General features: G+C 37.8%; 1 protein-coding gene across 1 annotated transcript in view; it reads right to left on the reverse strand.

Annotated features, from left to right (window-relative positions):
* The window catches only part of LOC124261639, a 139,635-nt gene that overhangs the window by 99,671 nt on the left and 14,244 nt on the right, over nucleotides 1-25,720 (reverse strand). Inside the window, exons 13-29 of the mRNA XM_046695980.1 lie at nucleotides 21,549-21,679; nucleotides 20,896-21,015; nucleotides 17,771-17,866; nucleotides 16,572-16,709; nucleotides 16,052-16,186; nucleotides 11,306-11,323; nucleotides 8,827-8,914; nucleotides 8,528-8,589; nucleotides 8,189-8,225; nucleotides 7,976-8,073; nucleotides 7,696-7,821; nucleotides 7,179-7,322; nucleotides 6,702-6,929; nucleotides 6,355-6,501; nucleotides 5,039-5,161; nucleotides 2,755-2,879; nucleotides 2,016-2,151 (exon numbers count right to left, since the gene is read on the reverse strand). Of these exons, the coding sequence (XP_046551936.1) occupies nucleotides 2,016-2,151; nucleotides 2,755-2,879; nucleotides 5,039-5,161; nucleotides 6,355-6,501; nucleotides 6,702-6,929; nucleotides 7,179-7,322; nucleotides 7,696-7,821; nucleotides 7,976-8,073; nucleotides 8,189-8,225; nucleotides 8,528-8,589; nucleotides 8,827-8,914; nucleotides 11,306-11,323; nucleotides 16,052-16,186; nucleotides 16,572-16,709; nucleotides 17,771-17,866; nucleotides 20,896-21,015; nucleotides 21,549-21,679 (1,952 nt within the window). The remainder of the gene's footprint in view (nucleotides 1-2,015; nucleotides 2,152-2,754; nucleotides 2,880-5,038; nucleotides 5,162-6,354; nucleotides 6,502-6,701; nucleotides 6,930-7,178; nucleotides 7,323-7,695; nucleotides 7,822-7,975; nucleotides 8,074-8,188; nucleotides 8,226-8,527; nucleotides 8,590-8,826; nucleotides 8,915-11,305; nucleotides 11,324-16,051; nucleotides 16,187-16,571; nucleotides 16,710-17,770; nucleotides 17,867-20,895; nucleotides 21,016-21,548; nucleotides 21,680-25,720) is intronic.

The following is a 25,720-nucleotide window of genomic DNA, read 5'->3' on the forward strand; positions in this document are numbered from 1 at the left end:
CCTCACCACATTTTCATCTAGATATCGTATAAAAGACCTCAGTCTGCTCTCAATAACAGACATGGTTCAGGTTACAAAACCCCCACTACCGCATAAGCTTCATGCTTCGTGTAATCTGGTTTCAGAGGCCCCTGTGTATATGAGCGAAATGACTCTGAGATATTGACTGGTCGTTGTATTAAAGTTATTAACAACTCCTCAGGGTATTAACGAAAATATTAAGCATATTATCTTAAAGATTAGGGGCACCAATCACAAACAAAAACGAATGCATATTTTCGAAAGTTGAATAACACCTCTTGGTCAATTTTCTTTGAAACTGTTACGGGACCCTTTGGTTACTTTTTTCCCAAACATAGAGACTGTTCCTTTTTCGCAGCTACTTGTGGATATTGCATGCAATTGATCATGCGCAAATAGTTATAGAGCATACATTTGTTTAGCTGTGCGATGAAACTATTATACTGCAATGCGTCTTCAAGTGTATGTAATCGACACATATATACTAAACATCGAAGTTTGTTTGTTTCTTCAATGTGACAGTTACTTGACTTTATCAAGTACATTATAAAAAAAACTGGGCAAGGCAGTGTTCTATACATAATGGTTACATGCACACGAAGGTTACCCAATAGGACAAGTAGTCATATATGTATGAAGCCACTACTGCTCGGAAGACTAAAGTCGAGTTGTGTTTCCCTGGATAATTTCTGGGAAGGTTATCTTGCACCAAGGATGAGAACTGTGTCTCCTGAGCAGATAATAGATATATCATTGATTTGCGTAGAGTAATTATGATCATTCAGTTAAAGCTTAGTTTAAAGTTTCCTCATGCTCGACTATACTTTGTGTAATTCCCATTGGTACCAGGCGCTAGCACTACATCTCATTCTACTCAATGATACACGGCTCATTCAATGAAATCAAGTATGTTATGTCCAGTTTTCAGTGTCAATGTTGTCAACTCTTCACAGGTCGCTTCATGATTGAAGCGATATTCAGAATACATTTGTTGCTTAGAATAAAGAAGAAGGTGCATGATATAACTTACATGCATAACGGTTGTATAAGGTACATGCTTGGGTAAAAGCTATTTACTATAGGCTGGTTATTTGGCAAAAATTCAATAATAGCTATTCTTAACCATTAACATAGACACATATGTACAAGAAATAGAGAGTAAATAAGACAATATAAGTTCATCTGCTGTGTGCTTCAAACAGGTTGGGGTTTTTTCTCTATACGGAGAACGTTTGTTATTTATCACAGATTGGCGTAGATGCTGGAAGCACGGTTGTATTGCTTCACCATGTTTTAGCACAGCTTGAACTGATCCTGCAAATAACATATAGTGATGGTCAGACAAAAATAAACTGATAGTTCCAATAGTAAATTCTATTCAGAAACATTGAATGTTTTTCAAACTTTACAGACATGCATTCGTGAAATGAGTGTTGAAACCTTATTGCCATTGCTCGTTATGGCAACGAAACAGTGGCTTGCAATTGCCAAGGTGCATCTCGATGGAGAATTCAGAGCAGTATTGCGCTTGGAGGCAGGAGTGGGGCTAATGTCTCAAGTCAATTCAGGATGGATATGGTGCTGACAAACCTATAAACATGACTGGGACGAACCGGGATTCGAACCCACGACCATAGGTTTCTGGTGTGACCCAACTATGTATAGCACACTGCTGCGCGTCCATCACCTACTTATACAGTCGACATTGCTAAATAATCTCTTTTTTCATATAACAGGTAAAGATGTGCATCGTTCAAACAACCGTGGAATGAAATAACTAAACAGTATTCACTACAAACCCAAACACCAAATTGAAGTAAAGCACACTGTATACCGGTTACATGGCAATGTGAAATTAACTTGATGTTGAATGTTATTTCTGATGTGGTTATTACTACCCTTAATAGGTGAAGTCTTACCAATTTTACAACGTTACACCACACACATAAGCTAATTAATCACGGAAGTGTGTTAGAAATGACGTATCTACTCACAAGGGTCTGTATGAACTGGGGTCGTACACGCTGTAGTTCCCGAATGGTGAGAAAGACGTCCAATGTTCTGTCCAACTTCAGCCTGGTGATGATGTTCAGGACGCTACAGAACACACCACTCGCTCCGGCGCCGTCACTGGATTGAAAATCCCCATACGATTGAATCAGGTTGACGTGAGAGGTAATGAAAAGGTTGTTATCATAATCTAGAATAAATCTTTTGTAAACCCATGAGACACAAATTCCGACTTTATTCGTTCAACCACAGGCATTGTTCTTCACGCATTGTACCCAGGGTGTTCGGAATGACAAGCGAAGGCTTCACTCACTAGGCTACTCTATCGCTCCTTTAAATAACTATCTACGTCAAGTTATCTTTGTTCAATATTCACTGCCAATATACAGTATCGTATAAGTATATAATACATGCTAGTATATACATGTAGTTTACTCATGCTATTCTGGGCTCAATATCCAGCATGTTTAGTCTTCAAATCTTTTGCACTCATAACAATAAGTCATAATTCATTGGGTCACAAAACAGATGAGGGCGGTGTGGTTAAATACACCGAAGGCGGGTTATATTCATGGGTACAATTTAGCCCATTTCTGGTGTCATAATCTGGAATATTTACAACTCACTCACTCACTGACACTGCAAGACCCCTGTAACATAAACGGGATGTTGGTGATAGTTATAAAGGTCTTAATCAATATACAACATACACATTAAACTTACTGGCAGTGCACCAGAACCTTGTGGTCAGTAGAGCTGATGATCCTGTCCACTCTACTGACCAGCTCATGAAGGGCTTCAGTCTTGGTCAGCATGTCCAGGGATTGGAGACAAAACAAACTGATCGACTTCTAGCAGTTCTGTTTCATTACATGAAATCATTAAATGTATGTAAAGTTTGGCATGAAAGGAGTGGAAAAATACTTTCATCAGAATAATGAAAATCAGCAATATTATCACAGCGACTTAACGACCTGTCAATGAAATGTCAAAATCAAGATCAAGTTGATCTATCTTCTGACGACCAATCATAACACTTCTTCTGTATCATCTGAGAATAAAGGCGAGATGTATCCTATACAATGTGACTAAAACCTAAAAACAACACACACACATACACACACCACAAACACACACCACCTGTCACTGGGGATATAAGATGATACAAGCGTCATCTTCTTCTCCATGTAGAATTCTCTGTTTGAATCCGCTTCCACTTGCATAACACTGAATGGTCCCTGTTTCAGCTCTTTGTTTTCTTCAGGATAAGTTACAGCTGTTTCGTGCATAAACAGCCAATGTGAAATTTGGACATTCTTTTTTTCTAATTGTATTATATGTGTGAATATTAAGTGAAAGCACACCATCGTTTCTCTTTTTCAAATTGTGCCTGTCGTAACAAAACAAAGCTAAATATGCAATTCTTATCGCTAAAGTCATGAAATCAACGCGTAAGCTGCCTTCCTTTTTGTCGACGATATTGTACTTTTTGATTTTGCAGTCGGTGGTTTACAAAGAGGTTAGATAAGTTAGTTACATATTGCGACCAATGGAAACTTAAAAGTAATGCAGCCAAGAGTAAGATTGTGTTCAGAAAACGAGGCAGATTAAAGAAATGTGAACAGTTCTTTCTTAATAATGATATCTTAGATATATTGTCCCATACAATTAGTATTTTTGGGCTCATCTGTCAAGCTCAGGCTCATGGTATATCACTCAAAAACCTTTGGCCGAAAGTTCTATCTAAACTTAGGTCCTCAATACATGTCTTGTTTCAAATATTTGATATGAAATTTCTACCAATTTTGCGATTTGGCAGTAAAGTATAGGGCGTTCACACATCATCTAATGTTATTAACATTTATGACAAATTTGGTAAACAAGTTCTTAGTCTTCCAAGGAATACCCCAAACATCTTTGCCCGTGCTGAACTTGGTGGTCACTCACTAAAAGTAAATACATATTGTAAAATGAATAAATATTGGACTAGATTGATTTCCCAAGTTGACAATTTCATCTCGAAGAAAGCATATCAATATCAATATAGCCTTGAACAGAAAGGACGACAATGTTGGGCATTGAATGTGAAAAGACTTTTAAATCGTTATGGATTTTAAAAAGTTTAGTTTTATCAGAATGTTGGAAATATTATTTGTTTCATGTCTCTATTCAAACAAAAATGTACAACGATAACCAGTCATGGAAGGATGATATTTTGTGTTTTTCAAAACTTGACTTTTTGAAGAATATTTAAGATAATGTCTGATAAATTTTACATGAGCCACATCAGTATTTCATATTGCTGTAAGTAAATTTCGAAGCTCCAGTAACACGTTGATGATTGGATACGGTAGACGCTCTTAGTCTTGAGCGAAGTGATCGCTTGTGTCCTTTTGTATCATTCCTTCTGTGGAAAATGAATATCAGTTCTGCCTTTGAATGTTCTTTTACAATGATCTGAGAGAAAATACAAAATATTACTATAATTTTCCACAACACGAGAAGCTGATTGAACTGTTCATGTCAAAGAGTAACTTTATTTATTAAACTTGTCATTGATAATCTTAGAAAATATTTATATCAAGCTCTCGAAAATGTAATACGTTTTTGCGTTTGTAATATCTCCACATCCTGATGTGTATCCTGCTCTGTAGCATTTATGTTAATGATTTTATTGGCGTTTGTGAAACTATGTACATTGTATACCATGTATAATGGGCCTGTGGCCCCTTTACTGAATAAACGTCTTTCACTCATAAGAGGACCTCCAGAGTGATTGTGGAGTGACTTGCAGTGACGCCCATCATTTAGAGAAGCTCAGAGGTGAATATCAGACAACGTCTGTCTAAACAAACGAAACATAATATGTTTATCAAACACGGGTACTGCATGACTGAAAAGATTTTTTCGAGTGCACACACAACAACAAAAACACCTTCGAAAGATGGTAAAATCATGTAAAACTGTGAGTGTGATGATAAAATGAGATATCGCCCAAAATATTTACCTGTGCGTCATCCAGACAGACGATGGTGAAGCAGTCATTGTCATACACAAGTCTCCAGAAGTCACCCACAGTGTCTGGTAGCGGGGTCTGGGTGACGATCAGGCTTGACAGATGCAGAGTTGACTGAAACAGAAATAACACATGGCTACTGGTATCAAGGGATTGGAGTAAGCACAATTGTTTTCGGGTCATCATTTTTGGATCTTGTGTCTGGTTTATAATGTTACCCTTTTCCTGATTATGTTTCCTCTCGGAACACCATTTCATATGTATATACATATAAATATATATATATATGTAAAGATAACGTGCAAAACTGTATTTTGGAATACAATCATTAGATCTGTTTTTGTTCCATAGCTTGATGGTTATAATGGACTCACTGGTAGAAATACTCCGTTGATGTAGTCATTCCGCTTCTGGACAGGTGTACACAGATACGGCCTTGAATTATTTCCTTAAATAAATCAAATTATTATTTATTGATCATGGAATAAGTTATAATTGTGACCTGAAACTTTGTATTCTTGTTGGTCTTATTTGGTATCTAACAAAGTATATAATAGTTTAGTGGGAGATACTGCAATTAGCTGAAAACCATATCCACTGCACACACACAATGTGTTTTTTCTAAGTTAAAAAGTTAAAATTATCTATACCATATGCAAATGACTATATGATGGGCCTCTGGCCTTTAACTAAATAAACTTAACTGTCTGTCTGTCTGTCTAAAAAGTTTTGATGGCTAATATATTTTGTAACGTCTTTCGTATTTTGAGTATATTCCTTGCCGTTACATTTCGTTTACGATTGTGTTTACGATCTTACACGTTAAATGTTGCTTGTGAAGATCATACATTGTACTAAAAGCTGGTACTTTGACTTCAGACAAACTGTTTGTACCGGCAATAATATCCAAGCTCCTGTTTTTGTCGGAGTTCTCTGGAAGCAGTGCATGTGACGTTATCTCTTCCAAAAGGTTAGATGATAGCTCTCTCAGTAACTGAAAAGGGAAAATGTATTACTGTTTACCCTAGTGAACATAATACGATATGATCCAGCTGTTGGACTTTGAATTGTTTCTTTTGTATGTCCTGCTGTTGACTCTTTGAAACTTGATCTCACAACTGAAAAATTGAATTGTATCAGCAGCAATAACCTGCTGTTTCCGCCAGGGATTTGCTTTTGGCATACCTACAATTGTATGGTCTACATGGACCATACAACGACTGGATCTCGCTGTCAAATTACATTGAGTAATTTCTGCAGCGGGGAATATTCTCAACCAACTCTAACCTGACCTTCTATTGAAATACCTTGAATTCTTTCTTTAGCATGAGCTGCTGTTGAGTCGTGAAGGATTCTCCGAGGCCAAATGTTTTGTCAAAGTCTGGCAAAGTGTAGAGTGTTCCCCGACTGTGGAGTGCTTCCAGAACAACATCATGGACAAACTCGTACTGACTCTGAACAGAAAGAATGAACAGTCATAATTATGAACATATAGTAGTTCACATCAGTGTGTATATAGTATTGGCTGGTAGAAAGACTGTAATCTTCACACAGCCCCACCGTATACCACGCTCACCATATATGGGTCCCCATTCAGATTCTGTTACTCAACTGGCGACATGTTTGTAAAGTATTTCACATATAGTTCACATACGACTGTCTGGACCATGTTCATCCTGTTCTGTCTCATTTTGCCCACACACATGTACAAGTTGACCCTGTTGTCACTCTCAGCTTCATCCATCAGGTAGTCCAGGGAAAGGAATGTTCCTGTTCTCCCCACTCCGGCGCTTGAAACGTAAAAAGAAAAAACTTCCTGACAATATGAATTTGAGCAGAATCTAGTTAGAGGAAGATCATTCAACAATATGGGCTTCCTTCTCTGTAATCGTCACACGAAAAGACGGCTGGGGTAACGTGAATGACGCCTCCAGGACCACAGGTGGCCATTCTTCCATGATACTACAGTGGCACTTTCAGTAAGCGGTTGGATACAAATCATGAAAATGCTCAAATAATATTTTTTAATGCTGGGATTCCCGTAAGTGGCCCAGCAACAAGAACTAGAATCTGTCCTTTAATGAGATAGTGTACGTCCACGTTATATTAGGTATCAGTCTCACTGTCCAACATTCCTGCAGTGCACCACCATAGGTCCCATATCCATATCCCCCTGTTTGACCAGTCTCCAGAAGTTGACGAGGGCAGGAGCAGAAGGAACACCGTGGTCAGGCCAAGAGGTGAAGTGATAGTGCGTCACAGTTCTCTCGACACCCTGTGTTGTGCAGAATTACAATGAAGAAATCAACTTATCAATTAATAAATCAAGATGTTATTAGCATACAACACATTACGCATCAGACAAAAAAATAGATGCACACAGAAAGTAAATAAAGAAACATAGTATTTTTATGCTGATTCAGATCAGATTAAGCAGAGAAAACCTGACATTTACATAAACGTTCACCATGTTAATACATGTTTCACAAATGAGTCTTGTGGAGGGAAAATAAAGACCACACAGGAGATTTGTTGTTGTATTTTAATTTCCTTGATTGTAATAACATGCTCGTACTTTTTCATTAAAGTGACAACTATAATGACTAGAAACAGTGTAAGATATTCCATCACAAAATGCATACACTAACAGAACATTGTACCAGGAAAGTAGAAATTGTGTAATCAGCTCTTGTTGCCACACCCTTGATATTAACCTGGATGTTTCCGTAGCTTTCGGTCTTGGTCGCATCAGGCCAATATTTTGCACTTTTTTTCTTGAAAATAAAATGCATTGGATTAGTTCACCCTTTGCTCTGGAACCTATCACCACTCTCAGGATACATTGACACATATTATCAGTATGTAGACATGTAGATAATTCACTAAACGTTCAATGAAACCTTGGAGCTAACATGAAACACATCCTACCTTGTTCACCTCCATCAGCCTCGTCAGTATGACTATCTGTGAGACGTCCTCCTGCCACACCATCCGCCAGAAGTCAATGACTATTCCCGGCTTGGGTCCTGTGGGGTTAATACATTTTCTTTAGGTCTAAGAAAGTCATCTAGTATTTACAAGGCAAGCCGGCCCATTCAACACACGCGTATTGTACAACTAATAATGATACATCTAACGTACCTTGTGTGGCTATATACTTCTGAGTATCATCATAACCCTGAAAAATAATATGAAATATGTTTACAATTTGTAGGCATATGCTGAATAAATGACATGAACCTCACCCTCAATATAACAATGTGTACATTATGTTACACTGGTATAAGTGATTTCACCTGGTTAATGTTTTCCAGAATCATCATAATGTCACGCGAAATCTTGTATTACTTTGGTGAGACTATTGCATCGTGTTCGAGACCTACCCAATGTCCAGCACAATTTTGCTTTTACATTTAGTAGAAAACACTAGAGGTTTATTATTCTCTGTTGACAGTATAAAGATTACATAGTGTTACTTACATAGATGTAATTGGCATTGATGTAGTCCTCCCCATCTGCCAACACTATCCTCGATTCATCATCTGGAGTACACAACAGTCAGCTGGAACCTTCTGTATATTTGCAGTAATACCTAAAAGTTGCTTTGAAGTAGTCGTGATATACTTGCTTTGAACCTATATATGTTTTCATGTAAAATATTCTTTGTTCTTTAATATTAATGTATGGATGTTACACTCACAGCATACATAAGTACATACATAGGTCAAATATTAGCAGTGTTTATTAATTTGCGGTCTGATCTGCAGTTATCACCTTACATGGATACAGAGCAAGGAAGCGGTTCTTCATCTTGTTTTCAAGCTGCTTGCCGACGTCATGTGGGTGTTTTGCTCCATATGGAATGGCCTATAAGACACGTGGTAAGTTAGCAAACGGTTGTAAACATATACACTCACTAGTCTTAAACTACTTTACTTAAGTGTCGTTTTTATATGAAATCGTAAAAGGTATTTAGTTGTAACTGTCTATTGACGGCTCCTTTCCAGTCTTGAAAATTCATGTACATGTTCCTATTTCGCTCTGTGTTGTGTCGCAATTAAGCAGAGCTTTGTCCTGTGCGTTACGGACATGCATGTATTTGTGATATACATGACATATATATATATGTGTGTGTGTGTGTGTGTGTGTGTGTGTGTGTGTGTGTGTGTGTGTGTGTGTGTGTGTGTGTGTGTGTGTGTGTGTGTGTGTGTGTGTGTGTGTGTGTGTGTACTCAAACTTCTAATACACCTTGTCAGTCCTGTTTTCAGGTAGACCCAAACACTTCTTTTCAATGAATAGCTTTTTATTCATGGGTATAAATGTTCAGCACAATGCTTTTTTAATAAGTAGATCCCTCTCAAGCTTAAGGTTTTTGTGAATGGACCAGTGCTAGGGCAATATAAGTATGACCTATGACTTTACTGTTATATAGATATAGTGATGGCTTAGTTATCTGGGTAATCTTAATAACTTCATAGTTACTAAGATAATAATTTGTGTCTGTTTTCAAAAAGTGCAGTCAACTAATAGCATCAGCTGTTATAATTATGTAAGGACAAGGGGAACTTTTGGGCTGAATTATCTGCCCTTGGTTTGAGACTGACCTGTAGACTGCCAATGTCAGAATGACCCAACATGGATCTCAGTCGTATTAAAAGGTGTGAGAAAATGTTCACATGTCACTTCTAGACCAATTACATTACGAGATATTACGTCCCGTTACTTCTTTATTCTTTGGAGGGATCTACTTTCATAACATGAAACCACTGAAATAAAGAGGAAGGCGAATTATCTCAGGAGGTAATCAGGTGGGAAAATGACTATTTTTACCAACCAATCAATTATTTCTAATTAATTCATTAAATGCCTTCCAATATCATAAGATCAACAATTGCGTCTCTACGTCTTGCTACGTCCTTGCTGCCTGCTGAGGGGAAGTAATAACCACAAGCAACATCGGCTGGGAATTTATGATGGACCATTCAAAGAGGACGATTACAGATGTCAGGAGGCAGTTGGAGTTTATCTGACATATAAGATGTTTAAAACTATGACTCAGTCCCTTATACAATTTGACAGTGGCAAAGGAAGTCATATTTATGAAAAACACGTTCATAAATAATGATGCTGAACATCGCGTATGAATACAACAGTGAGAATCACATAGTTCCCGTTGTCAGAATTAACATCGGCTATTGAAACATGACCTGATACATCACCAAATACAATCCTGGGTGCCTCTGTACGTAATTCACAAGATTACATACACTTTATAATGCAAAACACTAATCTGAGTCAAAAGTAGCGGTAACCCCGTTGCGAAATAGACTGGCTGTCACAAAGTTAAAATGGCGGGCGTCACCGAAACGCGTAGCTCGGCCCTGATCACAAATTCACCAAAGAATGGATAAATAACGAGTGTCAAGGGACTATGATCAGTTTGTCGAAGGACAAGGTAAGATTAATTCATATCCGATAGTTAATTTTCGTAACTGGACGCTTAGAGCGAGGAAATGTAAAAAAGTTACGGTCAATTCAAAAACTCTTGAAAAGGTAAACAAGATCGTTCTTACAGGCGACGTTGTTGACATTGACTCCTACAAAGTACAACTGTGTTCTAAACAAATAGCGTATTGTGATGGCACTAGCTTATGATGTTTTACGAATGCGATATGTTATAATGCCCAAAACAACATGCTACGATCTTTTGCTAGATTTCTTAACAAAACAGATTTCAAAACACTGAATTACGTGAAAACAAGGTTGCCAATAATACTCGTATATAGCTGCAAAACTAATTACACGATAATTATAATAATAATTTCTGCACTGCCCTAAACAGTGCCAAAAATACAGATGGGAAATACCTAAGAGATATGTCATGATGCCTAATCATTTACAAGCTTTTATAACTAAGAATTTTGCAATTATAAAATGCAGGAATAATATCTAAGTATTCGTGATGACCATTACAATATATAAACAATATCTGCATTTAATCATTGTATGACACGTTGTATTTGGTAGAAATGGTAACCATACGATACCTCAAACTGTATAAAGAGACCAATTATAGCAGATTCTGTGATACAAATTATGAGGTCTTCCAGCTATAGTAATACCACTGGTCTAGAGCATCGAACCCTTGATTTCCATATAACGATCCAGTTTAAACACTTGTCTTTGTCACTTGAAGTTGTTCATTTTCACAGCCCAAGTGGAATGTACAAGCAGGATGCGTATATCGTTTTAACAAACCTGAAATTCTGTTGAAAACTAAGGCTTCGCTTTCTTTACAGTTATACTCTGTTTTAGAGTGTCCAGCGTCATGTGAGGCGGTACAAAGCTGTAGTAGGTGTCAGCAGCGTCGTTATCTACGTCCAGTTCAGCTTCAACTGATAGGTTTACGTCTTTGTCTTCATCGTCCTTGCTCGCTGGTGTCGGGTGTCTTTCTGGCTGCCTTGTTTAAAAACGTTAACGAAGCTGTGAATAACCTTCTTCTCTCACAGATGATAATTCCATTACACACAACAAAAGTGTGTCATTTGCCATTAGTCATGCAATACCAAACCAGGGTTTATACGAAAAAGGCATGACTAGTAGTACCACAATATCTGTTTAGTGAACACACGTTAGCAAAATTTTATATATATATATATATATGACGTTGAAACTTACAGTATGATAAACTTACATTTTTACATTTACACATTCCATGTTATTTTGCTTTCAATATGCGAGAGTTACATGAATATATTTACTTAGGAAACCTGGGAACAAACCGAGGATGTAGTGCGTGATTTCATGGAGGACTCGCTGCACATGAGCAGACAGGATATCAACAACATTGTGATAGTAAGAGCTCACCGTCTGAATCCTACTAAAACTACTTCACCAATAATAGCAAACTTCATGAGAACATCTGATAAAAGTGCTGTCTACATGAAATCCAAGAAAGAACTGAGCGGTAAGGACGTCCGTGTCACAGAGGACTTCACTCGAAAAGTCCGTGAAGAAAGACGTGCTCTTTCACCCTGGTTTGTCCAAGCTCGAGACGAAAACCGGAGGGTGAAAATCCGACACAACAAACTTATCGTGGACGGAGCTTCTTTTGTGTACGATAGAAGCAAAGAAAGACATTGTTCAGGTTGCAGGTAGAACTTCCTCCTTCCCTCATTCACCTACCAGCCAACCCTCTTCATACACCGACGCAGCTTCAGCTACACCACGTGGATCTTTGTTTACACCATCAGCTGATCGACACACCCCGGAAGCAGATCAACAGCAAGGAGGCCACTCTCAATCCGAACAAATGAGGGAAGTGGCCAAGGCCCTGATGTAAACAAACATGGAATAAATATTCTTGTCTGGAACATTGAAGGTTTGCATAAATACGACAATCCGTTATCTCCCATTAAAGAATATTGTGCCAAGCTCGACATTATTAGTTTCTGTGAGTCGTTCGTACGCAAAGCCAATGAGTTCAGCGATTTTCTTGTCGGCTATACAACAATAAACTGTGTGCGTGAAAAACTGCATCGGCTTGGCCGATATAGCGGCGGCATTACTGTTTTGATTAAGGACCACTTATTTTCCAGCGGTCTCATTAGCCGTATCTACACTAATTTTCGAAAATTGTGTTGTGCTTCTGTTCTACACAACTAGTTATGGATGGGGAAATGGACACTATTTTGATATTCCCATATTTGTCGCCAGAAAACTCTCCCATATATAAGGGTAGTGACACTGATGGCATGTCAGTACTTGAAGATTATCTGTGCACAATCACTGCAGATCACCCTGACAAACATCTGTTTTTAGGGGGTGACCTGAATGCTAGAATGAAAGACTTCTTTGATTATATACCAGATGATAATATTGACTGTGTATATGAAAATGATGATTATCCCAAAGATACATTTGATATGCCTCGATCTTCTAGAGATCAGGTTTATAATAATTATGGGAAAAAACTTGCTGAATTATGTTGCACTTTTGGCATTCATGCCTTAAATGGTAGATTAGCAAATGATTTATGTGGTCAATTCACATGCTTTACTTATAACGGTTGCAGTGTAGTTGACTACATGCTAGCTTCTTCGTCACTATTCCCTTTCATCACGCAGTTTAATGTCGGCACATTAGATAACTCATGTCACTTTCCACTGTCATGCACACTCAATATCAACACACTTAACAGTAAACTCCCCTCCACTGCTTATTCTAATACGCTTACCTCAAACAGTAATGTACAAGAGGGTAAACAGGATAAATGGACAAAATATATGTGGTGCAAGGATGAAAACAGTGCATTCCTTAGAAAACTTAAAGCATGACAAATATGCAGCACTCAGAGCCCATAGAGATCACAATGCAGACTTTAATATCTTCAGACAGTTACAAACACTCTTCAAATGTACATTCAAGCAAAAAAGATTAAATTTCCAAAATAAACAGAAAGATAAACTAGTAGCAGCAAGCACCAACCCTAAATTATTTTGGAAAACACTTAAAAATTACAGATCTTCACCACAACTTTCACCCAATATCACATGCCAACAGTGGACAGATCATTTCTCAAATCTGTTATGCATTAATACTTCGCAAAACACACCAGAACATTTACCTTCACCTTTACAATCTACAAACAACAATGATTCTTTTTTGAACCAACCATTTTCCGAACAAGAAATATCTACAACTATTCTCTCTTTGCCAGTCAGTAAAGACCTGGTCCAGACGGAATTGCAAATGAATTTCTAAAGGAGTCGAGATGTTTCATTGTTCCTACTCTCACTGTTCTTTTCAACAGAATTTATGACTCTGGCTATTTCCCTCCCAGTTGGGGTAAGAGCATTATTTGCCCTTTGTTGAAATCTGGCGACAAGAACGACCCCGATAATTATCGTGGTATATCCCTCATTGATTCCCTTTGTAAATTATTTACATCAATTCTAAATAAAAGATTAAAAATCTGGTGTGATTTAAATAATATCATTTGTGAATATCAGGCTGGCTTTAGGGAAAACTATTCTACAACAGACCACATTTTTACACTTCAGGCTGTCATACAGAAATATTCATGTAAAAAAACAGGGCAGATTTTATTGTCTTTTTATCGATTTCTCAAAAGCTTTCGATACTCTTAAACATGATATACTTATAGATTCTCTTCATAAGGTTGGATTAGATGGGAAGTTCTTAGATATTATCACATGTATGTATAATTCACTATGTGCCTGCATTAGAACCCCTGAGGGACTTTCTAAGCAATTTTCTTGTAATGTCGGTACCCGCCAGGGATGCATTTTAAGCCCTCAGATATTTATAATATTTATTAATCATTTATGCACAATTATGGAAAATGAAGGTGGTAAGGGAATATTTGTCAATGCTGTTTTCAATAATGTGTATGCCCTTATGTTTGCTGATGATGTTTCGGCTCTTTCGGACACTTGTATTCAACTGCAGAAAAAGATAAATGCCCTTGAATTATTTTGCGAGGAAACAGGAATGAAAGTAAACCTTAAGAAAACAAAAGTGGTTGTTTTCAGAAATGGTGGGCCTCTTAGATCTTATGAAAAGTGGTATTTTAATGGGGAACAAATAGAAACAGTATCTTTTTATAAATATCTTGGCATCATATTTACACCAAAACTTGTTTGGTCCAGGGCACAATTATGTTTAGCTTCTCAAGCTAGAAAGGCGATTTTATCAATTAATCACTTTCAAAGGAAATTCGGAAACATTAACTGTATAGATCTATTCAAAATTTTTGATGCACTGATCACACCAATATTATGCTATGGATCAGAAATATGGGGAACTTCCTATTGTAAAAGTATTGAATCGGTACAGCTTGATTTTTGTAATAAGTATCTGAAAATAAATAGGACATCTTGTAATTCCATGGCCCTGGGTGAATGTGGCAGATTGCCCCTGCAACTTAATTATATGACCCGAGTAATCAAATATTGGTGTAGATTGTTACAACTTCCTCATGACAGATTACCTTTTCAAAGCTACCTTATGCTCAAGTCTTTAGATGATAGTGGTAGAACTACATGGGCATCAAAAGTTAAAAATCTTCTGTTTAATTTTGGTTTTGGATATGTTTGGTTGAGCCAAGATGTTGGTGATGTAAAGATGTTTATAAGCTTATTTAAACAAAGATTATCAGATAATTTAAAACAGTCCTGGTACTCTTCTCTGAGTAATTCTTCCAAATGCAACTATTATCAGTATTTTAAATCAGCGTTAAATGTTGAATGTTATTTATCGTTTAACCTTTCTACACATTTAAGAGCTGTTTTAGCACAATTTAGGTGTAGTAATTTTAAAATAGCTGTGGAAACTGGGCGTTATAACAACACTGATTATAATCAAAGATTTTGTATATCATGCAAATCTAAAGGTCTTACCTATATTGAAGATGAATTCCATGTACTGTTCATTTGTGAGTCCTATTCACACCTAAGAGAGGTTTATTACCAAATGTGTTAAAAGCCTTATACTGTATATTCTTTAGCAAATCTTTTCAAGAATACTAATGTAGACACTGTAAAATCTGTTGCCTTGTATCTATTTTATGTTAAAAGGATTATTATAAACACACATGAAAGCACATTGTGCCCCTGACTACACTGACATTTCCTTTGAATGTATTTTGGGCCTATGGCCTTTTACTGCAAATAAACTCTGTCTGTCTCTGTCTGTCTATGTTTTAACAATATAGGTATGTGTACGTACAAATGTAAATAGATTAAAACCTTCAAATTTGTGCCATATATATGTAACACTTACAAGGTCAACATATCATACGAACAGCATTGCGATATAGGCGACAATAACTGGTTCGATAGTAATCCTGCAATCGGTATTTTAGGGTTTCCAGTTTCCAGATATTGATACAAAGTGATTATGATTGTAACGAGAGGTAATATATTCCCTGTGTATCTCGACATCTTTTCCTTTCCAAGTTCAGACACGTATGCACATACTTACGCTCACAACGGGCACCTGAATACCCTCCATTACATCCACTCCCGCAGGTTCCGTTAGTTTTGTCACATACTGTGCCGTTCCTGCAGGGACCACATTCTGACGTACAACCGCTGCCGTACCTCCCGTCTTCACACACTGAAATAACCAGCATGGTATCACCAAGACACATGAACTTGTGATTGTTTGTGTTAGATTATACGTAAGTTTATACCTGTGTTATAAACGATACCCGTCAACGTTGAAGTTAAATTCATGCACAGACTGAACTTTGATAACCACATACTTGACCTGATCAGGTGGGTATGCTAATGTCAGTAAGAACATCATATTACCGTCCCCGTTAGAGACTGTTTTCATTGCAATTGTTGTGTTCACGAGTATTAAACAGTATAAAAGGAAAGACATATTTTAGCCTTTCACCTCTAAACGAAACACTTGACAGAACTTGATAGTGTATCTTGTCTGTCCGCTTCATGTTTCCATGTGTTTACATCTCATACAATGCACAGGGGTGCATAACCTTGATTACACGTGTCATTAATCCACCCCGCTGCACATCCTCCAGGACATGTTCCATTTGTCTGGATGCAAACATCACCATCCACACAGTTGCCACACTGGAAGCCACACTTCGGACCATAGTAGCCATCTGTACATGCTGTGAATATAAACAAATTGTTTCAGTTACTTTGTTAACATTAGATCAAAGGACGCCCATGAAAATGTACCTGACATCCTCTAATTCACATTTGATCAGATGGAATTGAGAACATTAGAAACATCAAGTCACGGGATGTTGATCACATGTCGATGGCCAAAAGTAGAAATTTACAAACACTATCGTTAGGTTAATAGAGTAGTGTAACTATTTATTTAGAAACAAAGAAAGTTATACCATTATTCTATCATGAAAGGCATAAGTATATTTATATATTATTGAATTGTGTACATGAACATGACAAATCAAGCAATAAGTATACAGTATAACAACTGTACTGTATACATTGAATGATTACACAATGTCATTTAGAAAGTAATCAAATGTAACAGAACTCGCAGTGGCTAAGCGGGTTAGGCGGCTGGCTTGGCCTGCTGGCTATTAGGTGCCTGACTCTGATCGTGTGGGTTCGAATCCCGGATGGGACTCAACCCAACAAAAGTACTAGAATCCGTATTTTACTAAGAAAATGTAGTCGCAAATATAACATATACTGCACCGCAAAAGAAACATGTGTTAACCAAAATTGTCAAGTTTAAACGCAATCTTCCGTATTGATTGTTAATTAGAGCGAATTAAAGTTTGCAGTATAAGAAACCTCTATCGTTTCGTGCTTCTTTTGCGGTTCAGAATATGTTACATTGTGTACAGTGAAGTTCAACAAAGGTGTCGTTCATCAATCCTTCTGCACATTCTCTAATGCACATTCCTGTTGACCTGTTACACACATAACTACCAACACAGTGTGCATACTGAGAGTCCACAGTTCATACATTACCATCCATCTTGACATACTGACCATATAGCATTAAGACAAGGAACAAAGGAGGAAATTCAGTGGTTGGCACCGTTGGTTCTTTGTACCGTCGTGAAGATTAACATGTACATTTAACTTTTCTATGGATATAACAACCGTAAGTTAAACACCATATTGCCAGACAAAGCTGAAGTTATATTAAATAGGCCGATGAGAGCACACAGAACACAGAAAGCTGCACAACCTCCAGGACCGATGCCTGTTGTCTTGTTACAATCAGCGGCGTTGAGGCAGTTTCCACACTTGGAGGTGCAATTTCCGTAGTAACCATCTGGACACGCTGCACATGAAGTAAATGAATCAGTTGTTCAACTAAATCAGACAATTGACATAAACCGTATTTATCATTACTGTTTATGATAATATGATATGCAAATGTTCCTGAGACATTATCGGGATTTACGAAGAGGGCACATGTTATTCACAAACGCCTTGCACGTACCAAAAGTGTATGTAAGTAAGACTTAATTGGAGCTGACAAAAAGTATTGACGATGTCTTAATGTTTTCGATGCTTTCCTAGACATGTAATGATTTACATTCCACCCGCTTAATATATATTGACTGACATAATTTAACACAGTTTACACGTTGCACTTTATACAGTTAAAGGGGAATATGAATGTTAAGGATCATAGCAGTAAATACAACAATGTATATAACGCACGTTCCTGACTCCCGTCTTTTTTGCGAGTGAGTGAGTTTAGTTTTACGCCACACTCAGCAATATTCCAGCTATATGGCGGCGGTCTGTAAATAATCGAGTCTGAACCAGACAATCCAGTGATCAACAGCATGAGCATCGATCTACGCAATTGGGATACAATACCATGTGTCAACCAAGTCAGCGAGCCTGACCACCCGATCCGTTAGTCGCCTCTTACGACAAACACGAGTTACTGAAGATCAATTCTAACCCGAATCTTCTCGAGTGCCTTTTTGCGAGGGTCTCAGACCCCTAACCTATTTACTAGTTTGTCACAGACAACATATTTCCTCAACTGACTCATGTTTGGGTGGATTTACCTCCACAACACTATGTAGCGTACACAACTACAGGTGTCAATATAACGGAATCCAATCTATGTGAGGCTGTACCTGTTTGGCAGTCGGTCCCCATGTACCCTAGAGCACATGCACTCAGACACTGTCCAGAGATCTTGTCACATACTTCTTTGTTTTGTGAACAGTGACACTGTTTGTCACAGTCCTCACCAAACTAACCGCCACTGCACACTGAAACGTGATAACAATATATTATCCAAATTGGGAACAAGAATTCGAACAGTAAAAAAGTAACACCGTGATGAGAAAAGAACAGGAACAAAATCTACTATTACATCTACTGTTTCATTGAGAGCGTTATTATCTATAATGTCGTTTAGACAACATATTTGCCCAGCTTCAGGTAAGAATCCTTGAGTGCAGCCTTATGATGATCGAGGGTTTGAATTATTGCTTTTTCATCACTTCGCTCAGAAAATTGTCAGAGTTGACTTCAGACTTGCACTTTACATTTAGCAGCCGTCTTTTCACATATCCCGGTTTCTATTTTTAAAATGCTTAAATCAAACATCGTGCTCACACGTTCATATATGTATTTTAACCAACCAAATATCTGCACCTCGCACAACGCGAGATAATCGCTTGTCTGTATAGTGGGGTTGTTTCCTGTCCGTGCTTGTTGACATTTGACGTCAGCTATAGCAGGTGGGTATGTGTCCTTTGACCACTGGAAGCATAGCTGACCACCGACATATATCTTCATGCCCTTGTTTCTGTCCAAGACTGCAATTCAAAGTGAAAATGTATATTCTTTGGTGTCAGATGTCTCATTTGATAAGGCAATAGATAGATGGGCGACATGTGAAAAGGTACAGCAAGTATTAGTATGCACAAACACAAATCCAAAAGGACAAACAAGTGTTGACTGAGGACCCCAAGTAGCCATGATAACAACACATCCGCACGCACCTGTTATCAAGCATTACAAGGAATACACCAACAATACATGATGTTTTAATGATGATTTAGTCACAGAGAATAATGGGTAATTGTGCACAATATTATTTATTATTGAAAACTAAAATATAATATACATTTTCCACCCATCCTCACAGCCCTTACGTAGATACAGCTTAATGTGTTGTATCTTGTCTGTGTTAGAGTTGTTCAGTTGAACAGTCCAAGTTGGATGTGGATCTCCTGTGGCCGTGTGTGTACATATGAATGGTGTGCTGTAGAAGTTGGTGGTAGCTCTGCCATCTACGCCGTACCTGGCTTCGTATCGTTGTTGTGTATACCCTGTCCTGTAACTGTATTCAGTGAATGTACTGCTCTGCGTGGCACGACTTCCGACAGCAATATTTCCCGCAGAAACCATGCACAATACCATAAACAGATAAGGCCTGGTGGAAATGGGGGGCGTTTGTTTCATTATGTGATAACAGTTAATGTAAAGCCGTGAAAATTGTATCTATTTGTCTTAACATATCTGATCTTCGGAACGTGGAATACGCATTACAGATTCAACTAGCATTTCGAAATAGAATACAGACACCACTGACTATGATATGAAATTATTTTTATCTTCGCAACAACTGATTATGTTAAGCGTACATAGCTGAGAGTCTCATACGAAACTCGTCCATGTATATCGCAAAAATGTTTCTTCGGAAACGGACCTCCGATTCGTAAGATTGAAACGACATGTATAAGAAACCAATAGCTTTCACCAAAGTGTTAAATAAACAAATTAGGAAATAAAAGGATGCGTATAATAGCATGAACAATATCATAATGTCTCCCCATCATAGACTATTATAGGTCATCAGAAGTCTTTGAGTTTAATTAACATTCAAAAACATTTGACCTGTTATGCCTCAATGAGGATTGGAGGTAGTCATCAAGCTGGCATCTTTGCTTTTTCTGAACTGTTCAGGTACCTAAAATAACTAGATCCAAAAACGTCCATACACGTTTTTTTTTATCTTGTGCTAATTTTGGAATAATGAGTTAAATACAACAATATAACTAATTTATAAACAACTCTACTTGGGTCATATCGACTAGGCGCAATCAGTACAAAGTTTGCGTTCCAATGTTCCGGGTCTATCTGAGGGTAATATGCGACATATTATGGCCAGGGTGATTTGTCATTATTTGGTGTGTTTGTATATCTAAGTACACTACAAACGTACTCCATGTTTTATATTGATTTCTATAGTGAATGACCTTGTTTGATATTAACCGGACGATTTCGATGATATTGCACATCGATATCAACCAAATACAAATGTCATCGACTCACGTCTCTGGCAATGGGAACCGTACCATCCTTGCTGACATCTGTCTGGATCACCGACCTGGCTACAGGGAGTAGAGGGGAACACGGCACAGGCAGCTGCAGTGTTACAGTGACATTCGGCATCTGAAGGTATAATGAAAATAAGGAAATTACGTCATGTTTTGATACTGTAGGTATATGTTCTTATATATATGAAAATATGAAAAGAAAAGAAAATGTTTCCCCATTCCGTGACTGACTTCTTGGTTAATTCCACATAATATTTGGTCCCAGCTAATCATACATGATACACGATGTCACTGTTATATCCAGAACATGTCAAGCACAACTTGGAAAATAGTATCAGACGCATAATTGATACTAATGGCCGCATACCAATAGTGAGTGAGTTAAACTTTTAAGTCACATCGGCAGTATTTCAGCCACATATTGACTTAAACAAGCTCTAAATTCATTATAAAGACATTCATATTATCAACACCTGTCAACGAAGGACAGTAAAAAAATCACTAGTATATCACAGAAACAGAAATTAAAACTTGCAAATATTGCTAAACTTTTATTTCTCTCAGAACAATGCAACATAAAACGGGCTGTAGATGGCCAGCAACTGACGACAGACCACCATACTATGGACCATTGGGACTTTTTGCTACCTCCATGGGCATAGCATACCAATAACACCTATTAAACTTCCTACCGGTGAGAGTCCCAGTGATGGAGAAAAACAACACAGTGGTCAAAACCACGCCATTGAGTCTTGGGTTTGTTCGTTCAGGGATGGAACCTGCAACAGAAACAGTCATATTTCATACAATGGTGTACTTACTTACATGGTCATTGGGGCATGCTTCTTCCCCGATTTCAACAGGGGCGACTTGTGTGATAATCTTACAAACAATTACTAACTGTCTCGTCAACAAATGAAAGACGTGTTCACCAATCAGACCAATCACACATGTAGTCGCATATGAGTAAAATTGGGTCGCTGAACGTACACCTACTATAAAATCCTGTGGGCTAATGTTATCATGTTCACCCAGCCATATGACCAGAACTCGTTTCTCGATCTCACCGAAACAATGTCACAACAAAATACCACCGTGCCTGCAGGAATACTATGATAGATCTCCGCTGACTTGACATGCAGTTGATAGTATATGTGGGACGTGCAGAACAGTTAATGTATATACATTTAATGTCTTAGTTTAGAACACGCTAAACACATGCCAGAAGTTTTGACTGCACAGATATGAATATTAACTGACTGAGTATGGTTTTACGCTGCTTTTAGCAATATTCCAGTAATATCACGGCGGGGACACCAGAAATGGGCTTCACACTTTGTGTCCATGTGGGGAATCGAACCCGGGTCTTCGGCGTGATGAGCGGACGCTTTAACCACTAGGCTACCCCACCGCCCATATGAATATTAAACAAAGTATATCAGTAACGATAACATCTGAACAGTTTCACTTGCATCTTTGCTACCTTTGTGTTTGCCATGTGTCACGCGACTCGCGTGTGTTACGCAACATTTCCGTAAGTGCCCGCGCATTTGTTTATTCAGCTCATCTAGTTGAGCCGTGCGTCCCCTGTTGCTAATTTTTGCTTGTTATGCATTGTAATTAACATTTATGTATCCTTTTGTAGAGGAGTTTACTATCTTTTTGCATATGTGTCTCCCGTCACTGTATCTGTTTTTATAAGGGAGATATAAGCGTTTACGCCGCTCCATACGTGTACCCCTTATTTTATCAGGGTTTTTGCTAACTACAAAATTGTACAAACTATTGTCTCAATATCCACCTCTATCTATTTGTAGTAGAGCTCACGCTTTTCTTATACATGTATTCCCCTTCACTGTACATAAGCTTACAAGTTAGTTATAGTCGTTTATGTACCTGTTACGTGGTTAAATGATTGCTCCCTGTTGTAATTATACAATGACTAGTCCAAGGGAGATAACTCTACTCGCCCCTGAACTGGCTTGTAACATGCCTAAATAATGAAATCTAACAGTAACAGCATCAGCTTAGTAGTATTCAATACTTCTTAGGTATTGGACCACGAAACAGTACTCAAGTATTAGCACACTTCTTTGCTGGTCAGAGGCTGGATGCGTCGGGTATTGTCCTCTGCGACTTTCCGCGCGGTGGCCAGTTATCCAACACAGTTGGGAAATACTAGACTTGTGTGCATGTCGGCCTGCTACCTGTTGTCAATCCCCCGCATCATGGGACGACCTGAGGACCGAACTTGGGAACTTTGTCCTATTGATCACTTGGGGTGTTAAATGTTTATTGGCCCGATACTCTCCCTGTAAGTGGCAGTAGTTAGGTCCTTATTAACAATATTCTCATATTTTTTAAACGCATTTTAAGTATTGGCAATATTCTTTTTTAAGGTGTCATTTCGGCCTCTCGAGGCCTGGTGTTTGCATTTTATATGCTGTACTATGCTGTCTCATCATTTATAAGACATGACACTATAATAAACTATTATTATTATTATTATTATTATTATTATTATTATTATTATTATTATCCCCACTTATTAGCTGTCACCAGTCAATATATGGTCTGATCCCTGAATTAGTCTATTAAGGCGAGTTTACTTAGCTAGCTACTTGTTGTTTTTAGCGGCTTGTTGTTGTGCTTGGGGTGCAAGTTCATTCATGCATGAGCGGGTACTTACCTTTAATAAATTGTTGTATCCAACAATCGGGTTGTGTATTTGCTTACTATTGTGGATAATTATCCGTCTAGTCTCCCTGGACGGTAGTTGGCGCCGTGACACCATGGAAGCATCTTTAAAAGCTCAGTGTCAAGCATTTTTTACAATGTTTTGGCCTGTATGATATATATTGGGACACATGCACTCACTTTAGCATCATCTCTATGTTGAGGCCGATGAGCCATCACTTAACCAACGTCGTATAAAATTATCGTTACAGTATATAACAAAACTCTATTCTAACGAGTCTAATCCTGCATTTAACTGTGTTTTCAATCCTCTTTATGAGGATTTGTACAACAAAAAGTCTTCTCTTGTTCCGCCTCTTGGGCACAGAATGAAACCATTCATTTCTGCTGCTTGTATTCAGCTGCAAAATATATCTCCTTCCCGTCTTCTTTCTTCTCCTCCTTGGCAAATAGTGAGGCCACAATTGACCTAACACTGACAACGTTTAAAAAATCCCATACTAATGAATTACAATTAAACAAGAATATAATCTTCTAAAAAGTAAATATAATGCATATAGAGCCTTATTTACAGATGGGTCCAAGGATGGTGGCGCGGTGGCATGTGCCACTGTCATTGGATCTAGAAGAATGTCTTCTAGAATACCAGATAACAGCTCTATTTTTACAGCCGAAGCAAACGCCATATTAACAGATTTTAAATATATTGAAAGACACCCTAAACAGAAACAATATATAATCTTTTCTGACTCTCTTTCTTGCCTTCAGGCTATACAAAATCTTTCTTGTAAACATCCACTTTTAATAGAAATTATTGAATTATATAATGAGCTTGCTACTGGCCAATACGACATCGTCTTTTGTTGGTTACCCAGCCATGTTGGCATTTCTGGGAATACAATGGCAGCACTCAACAAATCTGTGACACCACTTCTTATTCAATACTCTGATTATAAAGCAGTCATCAGATGTTATATCCGCGATCTGATGCAGAAGAAGTGGGACACTCAAGTGGGACTTAATAAATTACATGCAATAAAACCTTATGTTGGTTATACCTACTTGGGTTGTCAGTCCCGATTTGAAGAGGTCATCATACGACGATGTCGTATTGGCCATACTAGATATACTCATGAATACCTATTAAAAGGTGAGGTTCCTCCGTTTTGCATCCCTTGTGATGAACGAATCACGGTCAAACATGTCTTGCTTGGCTGTATTGAATATTCCAACACAAGAGATAACTATTTCAAATCACGAACGATGCAGGATCTTTTTTACTAATATCAGTTCTCACTTAGTTAGTGCATTTTTAATAGAATTAGATTTGTTGAATGAATTGTAATTAGATAAATATTTTAAAATTGGTAGTTTAGTTGAGCAGCTGAGGTTGTAAGTGGCTGTATCCTCACAGGGGATTGAAGCATTGTAAAATTATTGTCCTCCTGAGAGGGTACGTATGTCCCAAAACATTCAAAGTAAATTTAAACATACCATTATATTTAAGCGTAGAATATGTGTTATTGTCTAAACTTGCTGACAGCTGAAGGGATGGTGTAAATCCAGCTAGGGTCCATGCAGGAAGCAAATGTACTGTAAGTCCCCATGTTCCCTAGTATGTTGATCTACCTTTAGTCCTTATATTGTATTGTCATTTATAGTTCAAATATTTTAGATTTAATTGCTAGTTTTAAATGGATATATGTGATACACTAGTAGTTTTACTGTTCTTCGTCAACAGGTGTTTTAATTTCTAACTTTATTCATCTTTAATATACTGAGTCAAAAAAAGAAACTTCACAAAATGTAATTTGAAAAATAATGAATAATTTTTCTCTGATGATACATCTATGTATCCGAAATGGGATCCCTATCTTTCGACTCTAGAAAAACGTTAGCAAAACCCACTCAAACCCATCCATTCGTCGTGCAAATGACGTTAGTGCCAAATCAGGTTTTGCACGTGCAGTCGATCACGTGATCTTCGCATCGAAGTTTTCTTCATATGCACGTGTTTGCATTGGCCTCAAGAATTCAAAAAACACTTTTAAACCACAGTTCTAACGGTACTCTTAATGCCACGATTGTCAAATGTGCAACGTGAACGTGCCGTTGGCATGTTG

This window comes from Haliotis rubra, unplaced genomic scaffold (assembly GCF_003918875.1).
Source record: "Haliotis rubra isolate DU_JTF1 unplaced genomic scaffold, ASM391887v1 Scf801, whole genome shotgun sequence".
Taxonomy (NCBI): Eukaryota; Metazoa; Mollusca; class Gastropoda; order Lepetellida; family Haliotidae; genus Haliotis; species Haliotis rubra.